The 21,144-nt window shown below is 39.4% G+C and overlaps 1 protein-coding gene across 1 annotated transcript in view; it reads right to left on the bottom strand.

Moving 5' to 3' along the window:
• The window catches only part of MOCOS (molybdenum cofactor sulfurase), a 238,669-nt gene that overhangs the window by 213,897 nt on the left and 3,628 nt on the right, over nt 1-21,144 (bottom strand). Inside the window, exon 2 of the mRNA XM_054381619.1 lies at nt 1,148-1,237. Within this exon, the coding sequence (XP_054237594.1) occupies nt 1,148-1,237 (90 nt within the window). The remainder of the gene's footprint in view (nt 1-1,147; nt 1,238-21,144) is intronic.

The following is a 21,144-nucleotide window of genomic DNA, read 5'->3' as shown; positions in this document are numbered from 1 at the left end:
TTGAGGCAATCCAGGCCTCAGTAAAGGCTGGGGGATGATGAGATTATGAGCAGCCCTGCAGAAAAGGTGGACAAAAAGCTGGACATGAGCCAACAATGTGTACTTGCAGCCCAGAAGGCAAATCTGCCGATCACATCCTGGGCTCCACCAAAAGAAGTATGACAAGCAGATTGAGAGAAGTGAGTCTGCCACTGTACTCTGCTCTGGTGAGACCTCACCCGGACTACTGTGTCCAGCTCTGGGGTCTTCCACACAAGAAGGACATGGACCTGATGGAGAGGTTCTAGGGGAGAGCCACAAAAATTATCAGAGGGCTGGAGCACCTCTCCTATGAAAACAGGCTGAGAGAGTTGGGGTTGTTCAGCCTGGAGAAGAGAAGGCTTCCAGATCTTGCACAATCCTGTAGATATTTTACGCACATTCTTATGTGCAAGATTGCTTTGGCAATTAACATCCTTGTTTTCTGTTCGTGCACCAAAGTCTTATAGTCTGAGAGAGGTATAGCACCTATTTCCTGCTTAAATTCACTTTGAGCTAAGCTGTCTTCCAAATAAAATGTTTACACTTAGCTGCAGTGAGGATTCTCACTGAGAAGGGAGATTGTTCCAGCTTCTGGTCTTTGTGTAGGAAATTGGGTTTGTATTTTGTGCAGGGAAAAGAAAAGAAAAGAAAAGAAAAGAAAAGAAAAGAAAAGAAAAGAAAAGAAAAGAAAAGAAAAGAAAAGAAAAGAAAAGAAAAGAAAAGAAAAGAAAAGAAAAGAAAAGAAAAGAAAAGAAAAGAAAAGAAAAGAAAAGAGAAAAGAGAAAAAAGAAAAGAAAAGAACACACAAAAAACCCCAGTGCTCAGAGCTACATTGTATTTTTTTTCTTTTGTCCCCAGCATGGTGTCCTAACCCCTGAGCAGGAACCATGTTCCCTTTGATTTTAATTCTTCACCAACACAGATATGTCCTTGACCACCAAAGAACAAAGCTAGAAGTGGCATGAGGGGACTATGACTCCTTTGTAAAATCACTGATTTTCCAACTACTCTATAGGAGTGTAAAAATGCCACAGAAGCACTCGTCCAACAAGTCAAGAGGCATGGTTTTTTGATCTATTTAGATGCAGACTTGAGAAGACTAATGGGAACACTGCTTTGCACTTACCATAAACATTATTTCTGAGGTCATCAGTAAAAGCTTTAAGTAGACTCTCTGGGAAAAGTGCTGAGCCGGCATGGTCAAGGTAAGTAATGCCTAAAATAAAAATAAAATTACTAGATTCCATTTTGACAGCATTTAATCCCACTTTCTCCCATGGACTACATTGTGAAGTGCATCATTCAGACAATCCTAGTGCAGTACATCATATAAAAAAGGTCAATTTCCCTAAAGTTCCCAGTGTGTGGTAATTGTCTGCTTGACTTAGAGGTCTCCACAGCTCTTGAAAAACGTTTCTCAAATATGCTTCAATAGGCAATATTCACAGCAAGACATCTTCATTCACTAGTAGGAAAAAAAAAAGAAAAAAGGAGAAATACAGTAGAAGTCTAACATTGCAATTGCTGCTTTGTAATTCTTAATTTAAATTAAAATATTTTAAGTGGTCCTTCCTTTCATGTTCATTCCTTGGAAGAGAGAAATAATTTCGTGTCTGTCTGTGCAAGACTGAGCAAGCTAGTGTCTTCAGCCACACTACCTTGTTACACCTAAGCACTACATTTTCTGAAAACTGCTAGTACTACAATGATAATAATTATTCTTAGAATCATAGTGTCAACCAGGTTGGAAGAGACCTCCAAGATCATCCAGTCCAACCTATCACCCAGCCCTAGCCAATAAACTAGACCATGGCTCCAAGTGCCACATCCAAGCTTCTCTTGAACATCTCCAGGGATGGTGACTCCACCACCTCCCTGGGCAGCCCATTCCAATGGGCAATCTCTCTCTGTGAAGAACTTCCTCCTAACATCCAGCCTATACCTCCCCTGGCACAACTTGAGACTGTGTCCCCTCATTCTGCTGCTGGTTGCCTGGGAGAAGAGCCCAACCCCCACCTGGCTACAACCTCCCTTCAGGTAGTTGTAGACAGCAATGAGGTCTGCCCTGAGCCTCCTCTTCTCCAGGCTAAACACCCCCAGCTCCTTCAGCCTCTCCTCATAGGGTTTGTGTTCCAGACCCCTCACCCTCTTATTAGCAACAGCAGTGGTAGTGTTGCCTCCTTGCTAATAGGTGAAGTAATTCTCTCAAGAATTAACAAGGCCTGTATCATGCTTGGAGCCCAGAGACAGTATTAGCATTTAAGTATTTCTTGTCACTCTGCTACTTAGTCTTCAATTAAGTTTTAGAATGTCCTTATGTATATATACACATACAGTGTGGCCAGCAGGTTGGAGGATCCCCTCCCCCTCTACTCAGCCTCAGTTAGACCACATCTGGAATATTGTGTACAGTTCCAGGCTCCCCAGCTCAAGAGCGACAGGGAACTGCTGGAGAGAGTTCAGTGGTGAGCTACAAGGATAGTTAAGAGACTGGATCATCTCTTTTACAAGGAAAGGCTGAGACACCTGGGGCTGTTTAGTCTGTGGAAGAAGGATGAGAGGAGACCTTATTAATGTCTTCAAATATCTGAAGGATGGCTGTCACTTGGATGAAGCCAGTCTCTTTTCAGTGATACCCAGTGACAAGATGAAGGGCAATGGACATAAACTCAATTACAGGAAACTGCATCTCAGCATGAGGAAAAACTTTTTTACTGTGAGGGTGATAGAACACCTGAACAGGCTGATGAACAGGCTGTCCACAGAGTTTGTGGAGTCTTCTTCTCTAGAGGTCTTCAAAATCTTCCCGTACAAGTTCCTGTGTGACCTGCCCTAAGTGGTCCCACATTGCAGGGAGATTGGACTTGATCTCTGGAGGTCCCTTCTGACCCCTAGCATTCTGTGATTCCATGATTCTGTGAAGTAAAGGCCCCCTAAGGCTTTTGTTTATTTGTTTGTTCAATTTGATTCATTATGTAGTTCATTACAAAAGAAAATATTGTGGTTCTTTGAAATGGAAGTAAAAAACAGCCAGCAGTTTTCAAAATTCCTCCTTTGGTTATATTACTTTGAAAATGTGGGAGGACATTTGGCTGAGAAGGGCAAACAAAATAATAATTCTTAAAATTTTATTTCATCTTTGGTGCTGCTGTTTAACTGAAAACAGAGAACAGTATTTAATGCTCTCTCTCCACTGCCCCCCAAAAGTACCAGCCTCTCTCATCACTTGAGACTGTGCTGAAATAAATATCTTTCTTGATGTTGCACTTTTTCAGTAAAATTATATTTTAAAAGAAAGGAAAAGAAAAGTGGCACGTGCACTGGCAAAGAAAAGAACATTCATAACTTTCATTGTGCTTTTCCCTAGGTTTAATAACATTTGCTCTTTTACCTTTATTGAAATCACATTAACCAAAGAGATTTGTCAGTATATACACAATAATATGCTTCTCCCTGTTTAACTGTGATACTTAGCATATAGGCTGTCAGCAGGATGAAAAAAATGCTGTTTAGGCAAAGTGGCAGCAAAAAGAAAATATAATGTGATCAGCCAAAAGAAAATTCAAATGCAGTGTCCATCAGGATGTGATTTCATTGCTCATCGAAAAGGTAAAATTAACTTTGACCTAATAATCGTAGAATCATGGTTATTCTGATAATCATCAGAATTCTTAGGGTTGGAAGGGACCTCAGGGATCATCCAGTTCCAACCCCACTGCCATGGGCAGGGACACCTCACACTAGATCAGGTTGCTCACATCGACATCCAGCCTGGTCTTAAAAGCCTTCTGGGATGAGGCTTCCACCACCTCCCTGGGCAACCTGTTCCAGTGTCTCACCACCCTCACGGGGAAGAATTTCTTCCTAACATCCAATCTGAGTCTACCTATTTCCAGATTTTTTTCCATTCCCCCTAGTCCTATCATTACCTGACACCCTCAAAAGTCCCTCCCCAGCTTTCTTGTAGCCCCCTTCAGATACTGGAAGGCCACAAGAAGGTCTCCTCAGACCCTTCTCTTCTCTAGATTGAATAGTCCCAATTCTCTGTCTGTCCTCACAGGAGAGGTGCTCCAGCCCTCTGATCATCCTCATGGCCCTGTGATTACTACTTTAATATTATACAACCTCCCCTTCTAATCCCTGAAATTGTTCTTGGTGCTACACATTTTTGAACTTTGAGTATCACTTCCAAAAAAAGAAAAAAAAAATCAAATTACCTACATTGCATGAGCCTACTCAAAGTCCACCTCCTTAACTGTTGGCCACCCTGTCGTTCTGCCACAGACACCAAAATAAGTCAACCTGTGCTGTAGCTTCACAGCTTATTTTTTGCAGCCCCAGCACCTCGAAATTCCTGCACTCCAGCTGATTACAGGCTGCCAGTTACACTTTCAGAAGTTTTAAAATGAAGACTGAAATGTGTAGTTACATGACAGCAATTGTACTGAGTTGTGAATTTTGATTGGTGGATATAATTGCAATTCAGTGAGATTATATGCACAATATGACTTGGAAAGTAAATACAGTTAATGTCCCAGGAAGGTAGTATATATCTTAAGCACAGCAATAGTAACAAAACCAGAGTGAAATAGATTAGATGGCCACAAGCTGAAGGCAAAATAAAGCATTAACTGTCAAAATATAAATGTGACAGACTTTCATGCACCAAAACAAAAGCAAGAGAACAAACAAGGAACAAAACAGGGTGGAGAATGCTCTACAGAGGTTGTAGACAAGTGTGCTATCATTTGGACAGAGTGAAGTTTTAACAGGTAGCATCACATCAGATTATTTTACAGATATCCTCTTTAGAGGCAGCTGCCCTTTACCACAGACTGCATAAAAGCTTAGATGCCCCCAAGGATGCTTCTAAATTAAATGTCAAAAGTAGCTTTAAACATAAACGTATACATACATACATGCACATACATACATACAACATTTATGTGTTGTATAATACATACAGCATTTATAAAAGTGCCCAAAACCTCACAATGATACAGGGCATGATGTGCCCACACACTGTATATACAAGGATCCTCCCCTGCAAGCCCATTCATGAAGTACATTAAAAATAAATAAATAAACAAACAAACAAATAAATAAAAAGAATGGATAGATAAACAAATAAATTTTTTAAAAGTTTGCTGTTGCTGGATATTTTCTGGATTAAAGAGTGAATATTGTTATCTGTGCCCACTGTTCATGTTTTGCATCACTTTAGACAAAAACTATCAAAACCAGAATATGCTTAGTAAATAACAACGTTCCTCTCACCCAAACACTCCTGCTCTGCTAGACAAGGTAATGTTTTACTTCCCTTGCTTAAGGCCAAGCTGCTCTTCAAAACACCACCAAAGCATAGTGTGTGACAGACAAGGCCATAGATACCTAAAGCCTGAGTAGCTACCACAAAGTTAAAGGACTGTTCTCAGCATGATTTGACTTAATTGCTACAGACCCAGTGAAGTGACACAGCAGTGTTACTGCCCCAGTAGCAACCAACTGGAACACGTTCTGCTTCCCACTGCCAGTCCTTTTGAGTCCATCAGTTTGAGTAATCACAGCTCAACTTGACAGCCAAATGCTGGTCTGCACTGGACTAAGAGCAAGCTGCATCATGGCATCAATATTTTAAGGGCTACTAGCAAGTTACTGAATTCTGTGGGAAAGGTGTTTAATTAATGTATTTTGGTGTTTGACTTGATGGACTGATTACAAAAAGCAAAGCATGAAATGCACAATTCCATTTAACCACAAGTTCTCATTATTATTCTGCTCCTACTACTGGCTTGCGTTATTTGCTCTCATTGTGTTATTACCTACAGCAAAGCAGACAGAATGTTAAAATACTTTACAGTCATCACCATGCACCTTCCTTGCTTGCTGTATTCCTCAGCAGTGGCCATACTGACTCCGGGAAAGCTATTTAGGTGGGTAAGGTTTTTTTCAGCAAGCACAGGCATTATTTTATGTACTTGAACCTCTACTTGCAGCTTACAGTTTAGAGCTTGTGGGTACTGAGATCTATGTGAGCACAAAAGAAAGCAAGGATTTCACACTTATGAAAATGTCACATCTAACCCTATGAAATGTGTCTTTCACAGCTTGAGAAAAAAAAAATAATTAAGTGCCACTAAAGTTCACCATTTGCCAACTCCTGTGCTAAATGACACCACAATAAAGGTGTTGGCCAGCACCCAGCTTCGTCCATTTAGCCTACATGGGAGACACACACTTTGTGCTTACTTTGCTTACAAACACAAAAAGCCAAAAAATCACATTTCCAAGTGGAACTGTATGTAAATCCAAAGACTGTGAAATGAAGACTGTGAGAAATGTTGGCCAGAACCCTACTCTTGTAAGAGAAAAGGCCTGAAAAAATTCTTCTTTCCCACAGTAGGCAGTCCTATCACTCACCAGCCAAGATACATCCATCTGAAAAACAGGCAAGAGCAAATCAGAGCAAGGTAAGCTAACACCCTAATTACATCCTCCTAGTAAGAAACTACCTCTTAACCTCTAGATTCTGGTTTTTTTTCAGTCAGTGTATTCTCATATCTCCCATGTCAGCATCATACTGCTTTAATACCTATCTTCACCCACTTGGCTTCAACCTTGACAAACCAGTAGCACTGCTCTGCCTGTCCTGTCTAAAAATGCTATCTTCCTTTATTTCTAATGCATCATAAATATGACAACCCATTCCAGGTGGAAGCTCTTTCTCTAGGAGTGACAGGGGCATGGAGGGCATTGGGTGGGAGAGCAGAACAGAAGAAGATCTCAAATTTTTGTGAAGTTAGAGTAATTTTTCCTAACTTTACTCGAAGCATAACTTCTCAGATCAAAACATCCATATCTCTTTGCTTACACTTCTAACTGTTGCTCCTTACTTGGTTTGCACTCCTGATTGTTCTAGTAGTCAGAAACAAAGACCAGCATTATTAAGCCAAGGAGAGATTTAATGCTTGAAAAGTCATGTACAATGTATGTGTAATGCATCTGGATGCGTTCCTGTGCGACCTGTGCTAGATTCTATGGTCCTGCTCTGGCAGGGGGGTTGGACTTGATTCAGATCTTTGAAGGTCCCTTCCAACCCCTAACATCCTATGATCAAGATCACCTGTATCACCTTTTCAACAGCAATCACTCATAAAGTGAAACCAGAAACAGGAGACAACAATAGCTTCTCAGTGTGCTTTCTCTAGTGTGAAAAGATGTTAAATATAGGAGTTTAAGTATCACTTCTGAATAACTGCTAAAGATTTCATATCATGCAGTGAGAATTTCATTATAATAATGAAGATACAGAAATACTGAGATTTTATTAGGGAGAGAGGAAGTGTATATGCCTGAGGAAAAACTATGTCTAAGCTTGTCTAGTACATATACATTGGGTCAATCTAAATATTTTTCCAGCATAAAATCCCTTGGCAGTGATTCCTCACAGACCAAGCCAGTTTAACTTTTACATTATAGCAATTTGATCCAAGCTTCTACCTCAAATGAAACTTATTCAATTATAAACAGAAAATTCTAAATGATAATATTATCCTCAAATAATTTACCTTTACTGAAGTTCACAGGCTGCATTAAATAGACAGGTGTCAATAATACAACTCATTTATTTATTATTTGGGGAGGTGTTTTTTTTTTTTTAATAAGTATTATTTTGTAATTTTTTTCAGGACTGACTGTAATTTCCTAATGTCCCCACAAACAAATTTTTTCTCATTCAAAAAATAAATATCTAACAGATACAGACAGATTTCTGTCAATAATTTAAACAGGAATGTATACACATATATATATATGCATAGATATTCTGTCATATTTGCCCTTAATTAGTTTCTACAGCTTATTTTCCATTTATTAGGGATCTTCCCAAGCATAGATTCAAAGTCTTCAACAACCATTTCCAGGAACGTTCAGTTTACTAAAAGAAAACTAAAAAATCACTTTAGTTGTTGACACAAGCACATAGTTTATGACCCTAAGGACTGTTAGCATGTGACACAGACTTTGGAGATTTGCTCATTGCTTTAACTTTTAGAAACAGAGACATCACCTTGAATTGGGTACAGACATTATAATTTCAGAGGTCAGATTCTCTGACCTCTGAAGAGCTGTAATTGGCTAAAAAAATAAAAGTCTTTTCCAAAGTTCAGTGCACCAAAAGTGCAGTCTGATTGAGTTTCCAGCTTTACAACAATGAATAACTAGAGCAAACCTTTGCCTCTAGGTCACAGGGACCTCACCTCTGCAGAAGAAAAGCAAGATCAATTCAAATATGAGAACATGTATCAAAGTCTGATTCAGAGACTCTGAAGTAATTATGAGGCTCTGCTGAACTCTGTATGAGTTAAACCATTAACAAATATGCTACAATCAGCACTTCCTAAACATACTGCACTGATTACCTCTTTGGTTCCAGGCCAAGTTAAGGAGCTGAGTTATGATCTGCACAGAAGCTTAAATGCTCTTTGCAATAAGTGGAAAATTTCCTTTCTTAAGTAAGAGAGACTGGGCTGCTCATATTGGTGTCTCTTCATATGGCATCTCCAGGACATCCCCAGTCTCTGGGGTATGGCACACACTCTCTGCAAGTCCAGACACCAATTTTAAAAGTGCAACACTTTGAATAACCCGTTGACAAAAGATGTAGGAGGGCTTTAACAGAGACAAAAGCAACATAATCTCCAGATGACATAAATCAGCTCACTAGAGGCAGTTACGTTAAAGAAAAATCTGCTCCAGAAGTATATTCACAGCATCCAGGTGACTGAGGCTTTCTTCCAAGCACATAGCGTACATCTTTATTTACAACTATGCACACAGATGCCTGTGTATGCAATACTGAGATGGGTATATGAGTATATGTACAGAAGTATCCCCTTAAGATGGCAATTAGTGTTTTCATATTGCTTCTTGTAGTAAAACATAAGGCAAAGCAGATGTAAGCCGGGAGACTCTCTTCCCTTACAGTTCTTTTTTATCTTCTCTATTGCTTCTCTAAACTGCATATTTTGATATTTCTGGCAAAGTGATGATGTAGAAGCCATCACATCTGCTTCCAGTCCCAGTTAATCAAAATCAATGTCTACAAAAACAATACCAGTCCTTTCACTCTCCCCCAAGGCAAACCAAAACAAAGCTATCTGAAATATCTTCAATAACCATAGTTACTGGTGAATGTCTTTGAAGAGAGTTAGGCACTCTTCCAGCTTGAATAGACTTGCATTCATTGGACAATTCCAGCACAGAAGACTGAGTTCTAGTACTGTTCAGCTCATTGCAAGCCCATTCAGTCAACTAGTTTTTCTCTGCAACTTACCTTTGCTTATCAGGATGCTCTAAGTTTAAATGAAAGTAGGATTTGGGGCACCTATGAATTTAATTCCATTTAAACTAGTACTAAAAGAATACTAGTATCTAAACATCATGAGCCCTGTTAAAGACTGACATTACTGACACAAATATACCGAATTTCATGTTTGGTATCAACCTTCTGCTGGAAACTTTTGACTACAAAAAAAGGTTTGCAGTTGTTTCTTTTTCCTTTTTCCCAATAAAACAATTACAACTTTATCTCAGTTTTATGACCATATACTCAAAGAATACATAATGATCATATAAATCCTCTCAATTAAAGGGCTTCTTTCAATGCTAATGACATTAGACATGAAAGAGCTTCACCAAAAATTCAAAGTGCTAAATACATATGGCCTCATTAACACTAGACTGGATTTGAGAATGAATAAAAAATTATGGAGAGAAAAACAAATATTCCACATTTTCCCTAATCTCTGAACTCTGGTCAAAAAATCACAACTCTGCATCAACACCAGCCATCCTGTTTTTCCTCAGGGCAGTTGAGAAAATGTTCTGTGCCTAAAAATCTAGGTATTACACCACTGAAGTGCACAGTCTTGCTGTACTTGAATAAATAACAACATTCATAAAACATATACTCAGTTTATAACACAAGATACTTGAAAATCTGATCTAGATAAAACCACGTGTTGCATACTCTGCCTCCAGAACTGAGTCTCATATGAGTACTAAGGCTTCCATAACTATCATACCCACACTGGAGTGATTAATGCTGGAGTTCCCCACCCACGCTAAAGCCTTGTCTTTCTTTCTAGGCCACATCTACCAATCTAGAGAATGTCAAACACACCCATTCCTTACACAAGCAAAGGATGTCAGGTGGCAAGCAGAGAGTTATGCAAGCTAAGAAATTCAGGAATTCATTCCGTAACACGAAGCCAGGATGAAGAGGAATTATAAGTGAGGTGAACATCAATTAATGAATGATCAAAGTAATAATGAACAGTATTATCATAAATGGAAAAGCAATAGCAATTTGCTAATATTTCAGAGCTAATTTCTGCCCTGTTAATTTTAAAATACTTCTTCAGATGTTCTTGTCTAAAACCTTAACTGGAAGAAACATGAGAGAGTACATGAGAAGTAACATAAGAGAATGAATTTCAATAATGAGCTCTTATTATGTTCTGAAAATTTCTCCTTTCTGTTGAATTTCTGCTTCTGGGCATAATATTACCATATTCCCTCAAAGCAAGTATGTTTAAGGCAACAATAGTACATTTAGTTCTTATTACTTTCATTTTAAAAATAATTATTTGTCATTAAGATGAAACTAATTTGCAATTCCTTTTTATTTTTAGCAAAACTGAATTAATGTTTTTCAACACAAGGATCATGCAGGAGATGGAAAAATGAAGCAACTAAATGTCTCAAAACCACTTTCTAAAATAGTGAAGGTTCCTAGATGAGCACAGAAAGGCCAAGGTATGAGTCAGAAGATTGGAAAACATAAGGCAAAAGGTTTATAATTCTAAGCAAAGGAAGAACAAACAAAAATTGTTTAAACAAACAAACAAATAGTATGTTAGGGTGTCCTCATTTGTACTCTTATTTACAATTACCTCAAGAATAACTTGATTTTCAAAGAACTGTAAGATCACATACTGCTGCCTTTTCAATTAGAATACCCACAATTCAACCAGTTAAGAGGGATAAAAAAATCTTGGTCGAAACATTCTAAAAAAATAACTCAAAGAACACCTTTAACCCAGTGCATGTAATGATTGGTTCTACATGCACAAACACTGGCTGTGCAAGGAATGGCTGATGAGTAGCCTTGAGGAGAAGGACTTGTGGTGTCAGTTGATGAAAAACTCACCATGAGCTCTCAATGTGCACTTCCATCCCAGAAGGCCAACTGTATCCTGGGCTACCTCAAAAGAATTCTGAGCAGCAGGACAAGGGAAGTGATTCTTTCCCTCTACTCTGCTCTTGTGAGACCCCCAGCTGGAGTACTGCATCCAGTTCTGGTATCCCCAACAAAAGAGGACATCAAATTGCTGGGGAGGGTCCAGAGGAGGGCCATGAAGATGATCAGAGAGCTGGAGCATCTCCCCTATGGGGATGGCCTGCAAGAGTTGGGGCTGTTCAGCCTGGAGATAAGAAGGCTCTGGAGAGACCTTATAGCAGCTTTCCAGTACCTAAAAAGAGCCTGTAAGAAAGCCAGGAAGGGACTTTTTAAAAGGACTTCTAGTGATAGGATGAGAGGGAATGGATCGAAGTTTGAGGAGGCCAGATTTAGACTAGATATTAGGAAGACAGTTTTTATGTCTTAAGGGTGATGAAACAGTGATGCACAGGGATGTTGTGGATACCTCCTCCTTAGAGGTGTTCAAGGCCAGGTTGGATGACATCTGGAGTGACCTGAAAGGTGTCTCTGCACCATGCAGGGGTGTTGGAACCAGACGACCTTTAAGGTCCCTTCCAACCCAAACCATTCTACGAATCTGTGAAAATTTATGTTCCATTCCAGATCCAGTTAATTCTAAAAACTGGTCTCCAAACTCATTCCAAAAATACCAAAATGGGAATGCACCTTAATGTGTAACATTAAAATACAAAAAAAATGAAGGAGATCATTGCAAACTAACTGCTGTTTTCTTAATATAGTATGTAATCACATTCTTACTGCTAGATTAGAAGGAAATTGAAGTCAAAGTGACTGATATTACAGGTTGAGTGTACCCACAAGGTATTGAGTATTCACATCTGAAGATGTGATCAAATACTTCTGAAAACACAGACAGCTGTCCTGAGATTATTTGGGACTGTTTCCCCCACTTTGGAGGCACTCAAATTTATCCTGGAAGCACTGCAGCGTAATCCTCATGACACTTTACAAGTACACCTATCCTGCTCTATGCTTGTAGAAATAGGAAGGAAAAAAAAAAGAAAAGATTAAAGTTCTGATGGTAATAGCTATTTAATCTCTTAGGAATGTCACGCTCAGTGATGCAAAACTCAGAGAATTGACCAAGTGCCTCCAAACAAGCACTACACACTGTGAACTCTGCATTACGCACTCTGAGCTCCCATGAGCTAAGAAGTTGGCTTTGCCTTTCCTTAGAGCTGATCAGAAGATAAATAGTCCAAAAAAAAGCAGGTGTTTTCAAATTTGACATTTGGAGCACAAAGAGAGAAAGATACAGACCAACCTTTCATAGAATCATAGAATTAACAAGATTGGAAAAGACCTCAGAGATCATCAAGTCCAAACTGTCACCCAGCACCTCATGACTAACTAAACCATGGCTTCAAGTGCCACATCCAAGCTCCAGGGACGGTGACTCCACCGCCTCCCTGGGCAGCACATTCCAATGGCAGATCACTCTTCCTGTGAGGAACTTCCCTCTCACTTCCAGCCTAAACTTCCCCTGACACAGCTTGAAACTCTATCCTCTTGTTCTGGTGCTGATTACCTGGGAGAAGAGACCAACCCCCACCTGGCTACAACCTCCCTTCAGGTAGTTGTAGAGAACAATAAGGTCTCCTCTGAGCCTCTTCTTCTCCAGGCTAAACAGCCCCAGCTTCCTCAGCCTCTCCTCATAAGGTTTGTGTTCCAGACCCCTCCCCAGCTTCATTGCCCTTCTCTGGACACGTTCAGGTACCTCAATGTCCTTCTTAAATTGAGGAGCCCAGAACTGGACACAGGACTCAAGGTGTGGCCTGACCAGTGCTGAGTACAGGGGAAGAATAACCTCCCTTGTCCTGCTGGCTACGCTATTCCTGATCCAGACCAGGATGCCATTGGCTCTCTTGGCCGCCTGGGCACACTGCTGGCTCCTGTTCAGCTGCTGTCAGTCAGTACCCCCAGGTCCCTTTCTGCCTGGCTGCTCTCCAGCCACTCTGTCCCCAGCCTGTAGCACTGCATGGGGTTGTTGTAGCCGAAGTGCAGCACCCAGCACTTGTTAAATGCCATCCTGTTGGACTCTGCCCATCTGTCCAGCCTGTCAAGGTCCCTCTGCAGAGCCCTCCTACCCTCTAAGAAATCAACACCTGCTCCCAACTTGGTGTTATCTGCAAACTTACTAATGGTGGACTCAATCTTTTCATCCAGATCATCCATAACGATATTGAACAGGATGGGGCCCAGCACTGATCCCTGGGGAACACCACCAGTGACTGGCTGCCAGCTGGATGTGGCACCATTTACCACCATTCTCTTTGAAAAACAACAGACAGCAAGGAAACCAGTAAAAAAAAGTATCAACCTAACTCACTAGGATTTACACTCTCTCATTATTCATGAAGTTCTCAACTTTTCACGAAGACTCTGGCTTTGCAAATTGAGATAGTTTTGGGGAACAATTAATGTACACAGCAAGTGATTTTCCCATTACAAATGTCACAGTTTTCTCGTTTCCTTCTGTATTTCTGCTTTTTCAGAGTTTGGATAGTAAGTTCACTGATCAAACATTAACTAGACAGTTAACAGTCCTTAGAACAGAAGGCTGAATTTCATTACCACCATAGAAAAGCCTGGCAGGGACATACACCTTACACAAATCAAAAGCAGCTGCAAACAGCAGGTTGAAATGGACTTATATGTTCTACTCACAGGGGTTGCTCTGTCCCAGGAAGAATGGAAGTCATCAGTAGTGAAGTTCAGATGTGTCACTCTATTTTTTTATTATATCTTCAAAACACACCTTTGCAGTCATCACCTAAAGGTTATTACTTTTTGGATTTTAACGTCCATTGCACATAATTTCACATTTGCCAGAATCATAGAATCATAGAATCAAGCAGGTTGGAAGAGACCTCCAAGATCATCCAGTCCAACCTATCACCCAGCCCTATCCAATCAACCAGACCATGGCACTAAGTGCCTCATCCAGGCTTCTCTTGAACATGTCCAGTGACAGTGACTCCACCACCTCCCTGGGCAGCCCATTCCAATGGCAAATCACTGTCTCTGTGAAGAACTTCCTCCTAATATCCAGCCTATACCTCCCCTTTCAAGGATTTTACTCTATTTCTTATGTACTGCTAGCCTCCCTATGCACTTCTAATGAATTTAAATGGCCTGTGCTTTTCTTCATTTGTATTAATTGTCTCCTTTTTAGAAGGGCAACCAGTCATCCTGCATTTGTATTATTAGGCTGTCTCAGTAGCATTTTAAGAGTCACTAAACATCTATGCTAAGAAAGAGATTATTATCATATTGTTACACTTCATGACCACCTCCTATGATATGTAGCTTCCAAGGCATTTGCACTCTTAAGGGAATGAATTCAAAAGCTGTTTCTAACGTTTCATTTGTTTGTGAACACAAACTTTATGATCATGCAACAACAGAGTGCAAAAATGTACACAGAGTTCTGAGTGCACAGTTTGCTTCCAGCTACACAATAGTAAAGAGTTTCTGTGCAGGGGGAAGGTATTTCTACAGCTGGCAAAGGCTCCTTTTTCATGCAGTCTTTAATTCTACTCCATTTAGTCCATCAGGTAGGGAGTTCTTCTAGTTAACCACTTCTTTTTATCTGAACCACTTCTCTTTATCTGTTTTTATCCAGTCTCATGAGAAGACAACATGCATGTAAAAAGCACACTGTCCATTACAATCAAGATCATGCAGGGCATTACAAAAAGTCTCCCATTCTGCTGATTTGACTTATGCATTCCTAAATTGATTAAACCTGAATGACTGTTTTCCTAGCATGTGAGGAATCAAAGACAATGACAAAGCTTTAAAAAATCACAGAATCACAGAATCAACCAGGTTGGAAAAGACCTTTGAGGTCATCGAGTCCAAACTATCACCCAATACCATCTAATCAACTAAACCAAAGTTGCATACTGCCAGAGTAGCAGAGTAATGTTTTGGTTTGTGACAATTCTAATTGTTTACATTAAAAGAAATTACAAGCAGATACACAAATAATGAAAATGTGGCCCCCAGTCATATGTTAGTAAGTTAGTTACACTCCTTAGTAAGTTATACTCCTTCATAAGTTACTTTGGAAATGAATGGCACAGCAGACAGCAGTGTATTTTACTTAACAACAATACAAAGTCCTTTTCTAGTTAAAGAAAGGCAACATATGTTTGTACCCATTACTGATACCATCAGTTCCAAATTACTGAACCACAACCACTTTAATGCATTGTGTGACATGAATATAAAAATGTGGAAAATCCTTGGCTTCAATTTCTTCCTCAGGAAGAAATTACAGGACAAACTTTCTGATGACTGCGTAAATTCACCTGACCTGTTTAAAAGTTTTTAAAGGGGTGTGAACAGTGCTATTTGGTGTTTAATTGTGCATTAATGAAATTAATTTGCACAACATCAACTTAATGAATGAGTATTTCTCCAAATGAGCTTCCTGTCATCTTTTCCAATTTGAATTTAACACATTATTCTGCATATATGAGGAAGAAGTTCTTCCCCATGAGAATGGTGAGAGCCTGGAATGGGTTGTCCAGGGAGGTGGTTGAGGCCCCATCCCTGGAGGTGTTTAGGGCCAGGCTGGATGAGGCTCTGGCCAGCCTGATGTAGTGTGAGGTGTCCCTGGCCATGGCAGGGGGGTTGGAACTAGATGATCCTTGTGGTCCCTTCCAACTCTGACTGATTCTAGGATTCTATGATATTGCCAGAGGAACTAATCTTAGTTGTGCAATCACCCTTCCTAGCTGATCATATCACCAAAAGTTCATATCCTTCGATCTCTCTTTCTTTAAAGACTGTATTGTGACAGAAATCCTGTCAAGTCATGTTATTAGTTTTCCTTTAAAGGCAATTTAGATCCTGCTGCTCCAGGGATTAATCTGAATGAGTACAGAAACCAGCTTTTTTACTTCTCTTGTAAAAGTCACATTCACCTGGTTGCTAGAAGAAAGGATGTGAGTCAGTGAGGGGACAACAAAGGTCCTTCAAAGACCTGGCTTGCAATTTTATATGTGCATTTCATATACCAGAAAAAAAAAGAGGCTTAACACTTTCCTGCATGACACTCTCACAATAGCTGACTCCCTGAGGTCACATCCCCATCACAGCATCTTGCAAACGATTGCTTCTCTATGGTAGGACAGAAGAAGAAGGGCAAAGAGTGTCGTGGCACAGGATCTGTTTGGGCTGTCATGAATACTGCTGGGAGCATAATAACTTGCTTCATTAGCAAATGAAGCTAGGTCTGAGTTTTACTGCTTTGTGGCCTATCTTTATGCCTCCCTGTCCTATTATACCCCTGGTTATTCCTAACTATGACATCCTTTTCCCTTACCTTCAATTCTTGAGAACAACTTTTACATAATACCTCAACAAAACAGATCTCCAGCTAGCAAATGTGACAGGAACCCGTCTCAATATGCAGACATGCTACCACTATCAGGGATTATTAACTTAAGAAGAGAAAAATAAAACCCAAACTGCAAGCTGACTTATTCCTATGAAGAATCTTCTTCTTTTTTTTTTTTTTAGTTCCATTTTTAAGTTCAGTGAGGTATAAAATTTTTTTAAAAAATAACACTATTGTTTTAGCATCACATAAAGGAAAACTGATGATTTGGGATAAGACAGCCTATTATATAAAGCCTGAGACATTTGACAGCTCAGCATCCCACTTCCTGAATCATCTCTTGAGTTAAGTATCCCACTAGCCTCCTGCTCCACAAATATATTGTGCTGTCTAGCCATTTATCACCCCCTCCTATCAGTATTTTTTATTATGCAGCTCTCTGCTCTATGGTGTTCCTGAATTCAGCACCAGTCTTTTCACATCAAGCACTCCATCTGCAACATCTCTCTGATATCAAGGATGCAATGAATCAAACAGACCAACAAAAACTGACCTCTCCTCTCTCCGCTTGTCTTTTTGTCCTTAGATCAGGAGTACCCTTGAATTCTGGCAAGCACTTCAGGTATGGGGATTGCTACTGTAACATATAACAGAGATGTCAAGAGCTTCACGTGTCAAGTTTTGATTTTGCAGAAGAAACTCCAGTATAAAATGCAGATTACACTTGTCTGAAGACTTACACACACTCTTTAATTTATAATCATAGAATCATAGAATCAAGAAGGCTGGAAGAGACCTCAAAGATCATCGAGTCCAACCTGTAATAATAATAATCTTACATTTCATATTAAAACAAAACCCGAAAATCAAATCAGACACACAAAGTATGGAAATGTACAGAAATGGGCTGAGAAGACATCAATACACATCTTCATAAAAACAGCAACTTCATAAAAACAAAGGAGAACAAACAGGAGAGTCTAAGATGAAGCAAAGGCTGCAGAAGGAAGAAAGCACTGTTGATGAGGGATTTTGTTCAAACAAGATTTCCACTGTTTCAGCAAAAGTTTCAAAAGCCTCTTGTGCTTTTCTAAATAAAACATCTCCCTGTTTCAATACTTTTATATGCTAATATACATCTTGTGCAGACATTGATTTTATAGACAATGTATCTTTTACTTAAAAGTGTAATTTTTTTGGTAAAAATGAGTGGCTGATACCATGGAGCATCTAAGGAGTTCCACACACTGTCTTTTCAAATCTAGTATTTCTACACATATTGATTTAAAAACTGAATGTGTGTACATGATTATTTCCTGTTGCAAAAAGTCTAGTCCCAAAACACACCTGAAATGTATGAGTTCGTGTCAGCTGTATGGGTTTTATAGGGTTTTGTGATGGTTTTAAGACTGTCTTTAATTTTTCTTCTCACAAAGTTCGAGCAAAGAAAGTGAAAGAATGTAAATAACCACTCACACTGTTACAGGCTTGGTACTTGACTTTTTTGCTGAGCATTTCTGTATTCCTGAGAGAGTTCTAACTGCAACACAGGAAACTATCCAGCCAGTGTAAAGGTGCAGCGAACATCTTTATGTGGGTATTACAATATTAAATCTAAAATTAAAATTTAGTTTTACATATTGCTCTGCATAACACAGTTTAAGAAAGAGAAGACATTACCTGTTTTATTCAGGGATTATTTCCTCCCCCCCCAACTAAACTTTAATGCAACTAAAACTTTATTCAGTGCTGAAATATTACAATGGCAATATCACTGACTACTCTTCACTAAGAGCTCTGTCCATTACAAAGAGCAAAAGATTACCCAGCCCTGTGTGAACAGTTGGAAGATAAATCTTTCATGAAGCAGACCATGGATAGCCTGAACCCTGGCACACAAAGTAAGAAATTCCTTAACAGTACCTGTTACTCCTATGTAGACAGTTGCTACTACTATATTTGGTACTAAATCCACTTTATGCTTGTAATGGCTTAGCACAAGGTCTAAACTGCCTGCTCCTCCAAGACGAAAAGTGAGAGGAAGAGTAACACACAAAACTCAGGGTTGAGATAAAGAGACAAGAGTTTAATATAGCATGGGATAGCATAAGCACAATGCTTAGTTTATAATCTAATTAATCTAACAATCTATAATACAATGCATGTCTAATAATCTAATAACAATGCATGATTACCGTAGCTTAGCCTATTTGCAGAAGAAGCAGAGTGAAATACAGGAAAAACCCAGCAGAAAATGAAAAACCAAAACCAGCAGCTCTACTCGACTCCCACACACCTCACCATCATCCTGTGGAAAACAGAAAAAAAAGTTGCAACCACACCCCAGAACCCAGAACCCAGAAGCAGCAACCAGAACAGGAAGCCTCCTATGTTGCGATCTGAACTTCAAGCCCCACAACACTTTTGCTCCAGTTAGCACTTCCATTTTTGAAGCTGGCATGACTGTGGCATGGTATGAATAAGAGCAGCGGGTTCAACTCAGTCCATGACAATGCTCCACACACACTTCCTCTTTGATGGCAATTCCTTAGATAACAACTTATTTAGGTAAATACTGCTGACTTGAAATCGACAAGAAGCAGTAAGGCTTTTCATGAACATGTATATTAGTTTTTACAGAACAACTCTCAAGGAATTCTGCAGTTACATTTCCCATACCATAGCTTCTTTTTATTGTATTTTCTCTGCCCACTAAGTGTATCTCCCCAAATGTCTTCTGGTTTTTCAAACTGTCCTTCAATAAATGTAATTTATTTTGCTTTCTTTTCCTTCCCAAATAATAACTAAAGCAATGTGGTTCATAAAAATCAAACAACATTGTAACAGAGGGACTGCAAACGACAGAAGCAGATTACCAGCCAGAGATCTCTCAGACACTGGGGAGAGAGCAAAGAAGCCTTGCTCATTTGTAGGGAGAGGAGATCTCAGCTTTAGACAACAAAACAAGGGGTTTAGAAGAATGTTTTCTATGTTTCAGATGGGTCAGCTATGAGACAACTCAGTGAAACTTAGTCTCCAGGACAATAGCAGATCTTCTTACTACCCAGAATCTTTGAAGGAGGCAACAAAAATTCTTCCCCTACACATTGCTTTAGCTGCCTATGGGTAGGAGGGGCAAGCATTGGAATGGTAACATATGCCAACACATGGATGAATTCATTTTACCTTTCCAGGAGATGCTGTCTATCAGGAGTGAAGCTGCCTAGCTTAATTCTGGACAGCAATAGATAGGAAGCCTTCAGAGAACTCACAATTATATATTGCATCTGACTATAAAACTGCGCATGCCTTGCTTCTGGTTCAGCATAGAGTTTAGACAACAATGAATCACAACTTTATCCCTCATTATCAAATTCTTTTTTTAAATGGCATGATGAGACTTGTGTACTACTAAGTGGCTCAAAGAACCTAACTACAAAAGCTTTTGCTGGACTCAGTCATTTTAGTCTTCTAGAACATTTTTAAAAAGATATGAAACATATCAGATTCATACATAGATAAAAAATACTAATAATTAGGAAATCAGCACAAGGTAACATAAATCCAAGCAGAAGACAGCTACCAGATCAAACAGAAAGGTCTTAAAAAAAAAAAAAAACAAAAATCTCTGTAGATGGAAAAAGAAATAAAATACAAAAATTATTCCAAATAATAACACTTCTTTCAAAGGAAAAAAAAAAAAAAACAAAAACCTCAGATGCAACTCTGGTAGAATTTCTGGTTTGGCAGCCAGCAAACTGGCATAGCAGTAGAGAAACTGAGGTCATGCCTACATTTGCAATTAAGAGATGAGCACAGGTCCTCAGGCTCACAGTACATTAACCTTCACAAGTTTCATAAAATGCCAGCATCAGCTACCTATCAACAAAATTTCTCTGAGCTGATACAGAAGAACGCATTTCCTACCTCTGAAATTCAACCAAAACAGCTGACCCCAAATGTTGGCAAAACAGATAGGCATTTCTGACCTTAAGCCACTGAGAATTAACTGAAGCTTATGGAGGTGACCTGCCCTTTCCATTCTCCTAGTTTCAGGAAAAGTCTCAGTGCAAATAATTACCAGCAATATGACTAATAAGTCTTATTGTTGTGCAAGATCAGATCCAGTACTCAATTATTCCTTAACTGAACAATAGAATATGCTCTTGTAGAGGCGAACAGTTTGTGAGATATCATTTGAGCAACAAGCAAAGGCCTATTCTGCTACTCAAAGCTTAGTTTACCTTTCCTTTTTGTTTAATAGGCTATGATGGTTTTAAAGACTGTGTCGTTAATTTTTCTTCACAAAGTTTGAGCAGAAAAGTGAAAGAATGTAAACAAGTCATTACTGGGTGTAAGAAAGGAAATAATGATTATTCTAAACACTTCCACTGGAGAGAGAGAAATGTTTAGGAATCAGTACTCCAAACAAGGTCGGGCAGTTGGTCTCAGTCTCGCAGTCTTCTCTCAGCCTGCCTGCTGCTTCTCT

The sequence above is a fragment of the Indicator indicator genome, chromosome 6, assembly GCF_027791375.1.
Source record: "Indicator indicator isolate 239-I01 chromosome 6, UM_Iind_1.1, whole genome shotgun sequence".
In the NCBI taxonomy this organism is placed as follows: Eukaryota; Metazoa; Chordata; class Aves; order Piciformes; family Indicatoridae; genus Indicator; species Indicator indicator.
Note: the sequence above shows the minus strand (reverse complement) of the source record. Positions and strands in the feature narration are given on the sequence as shown.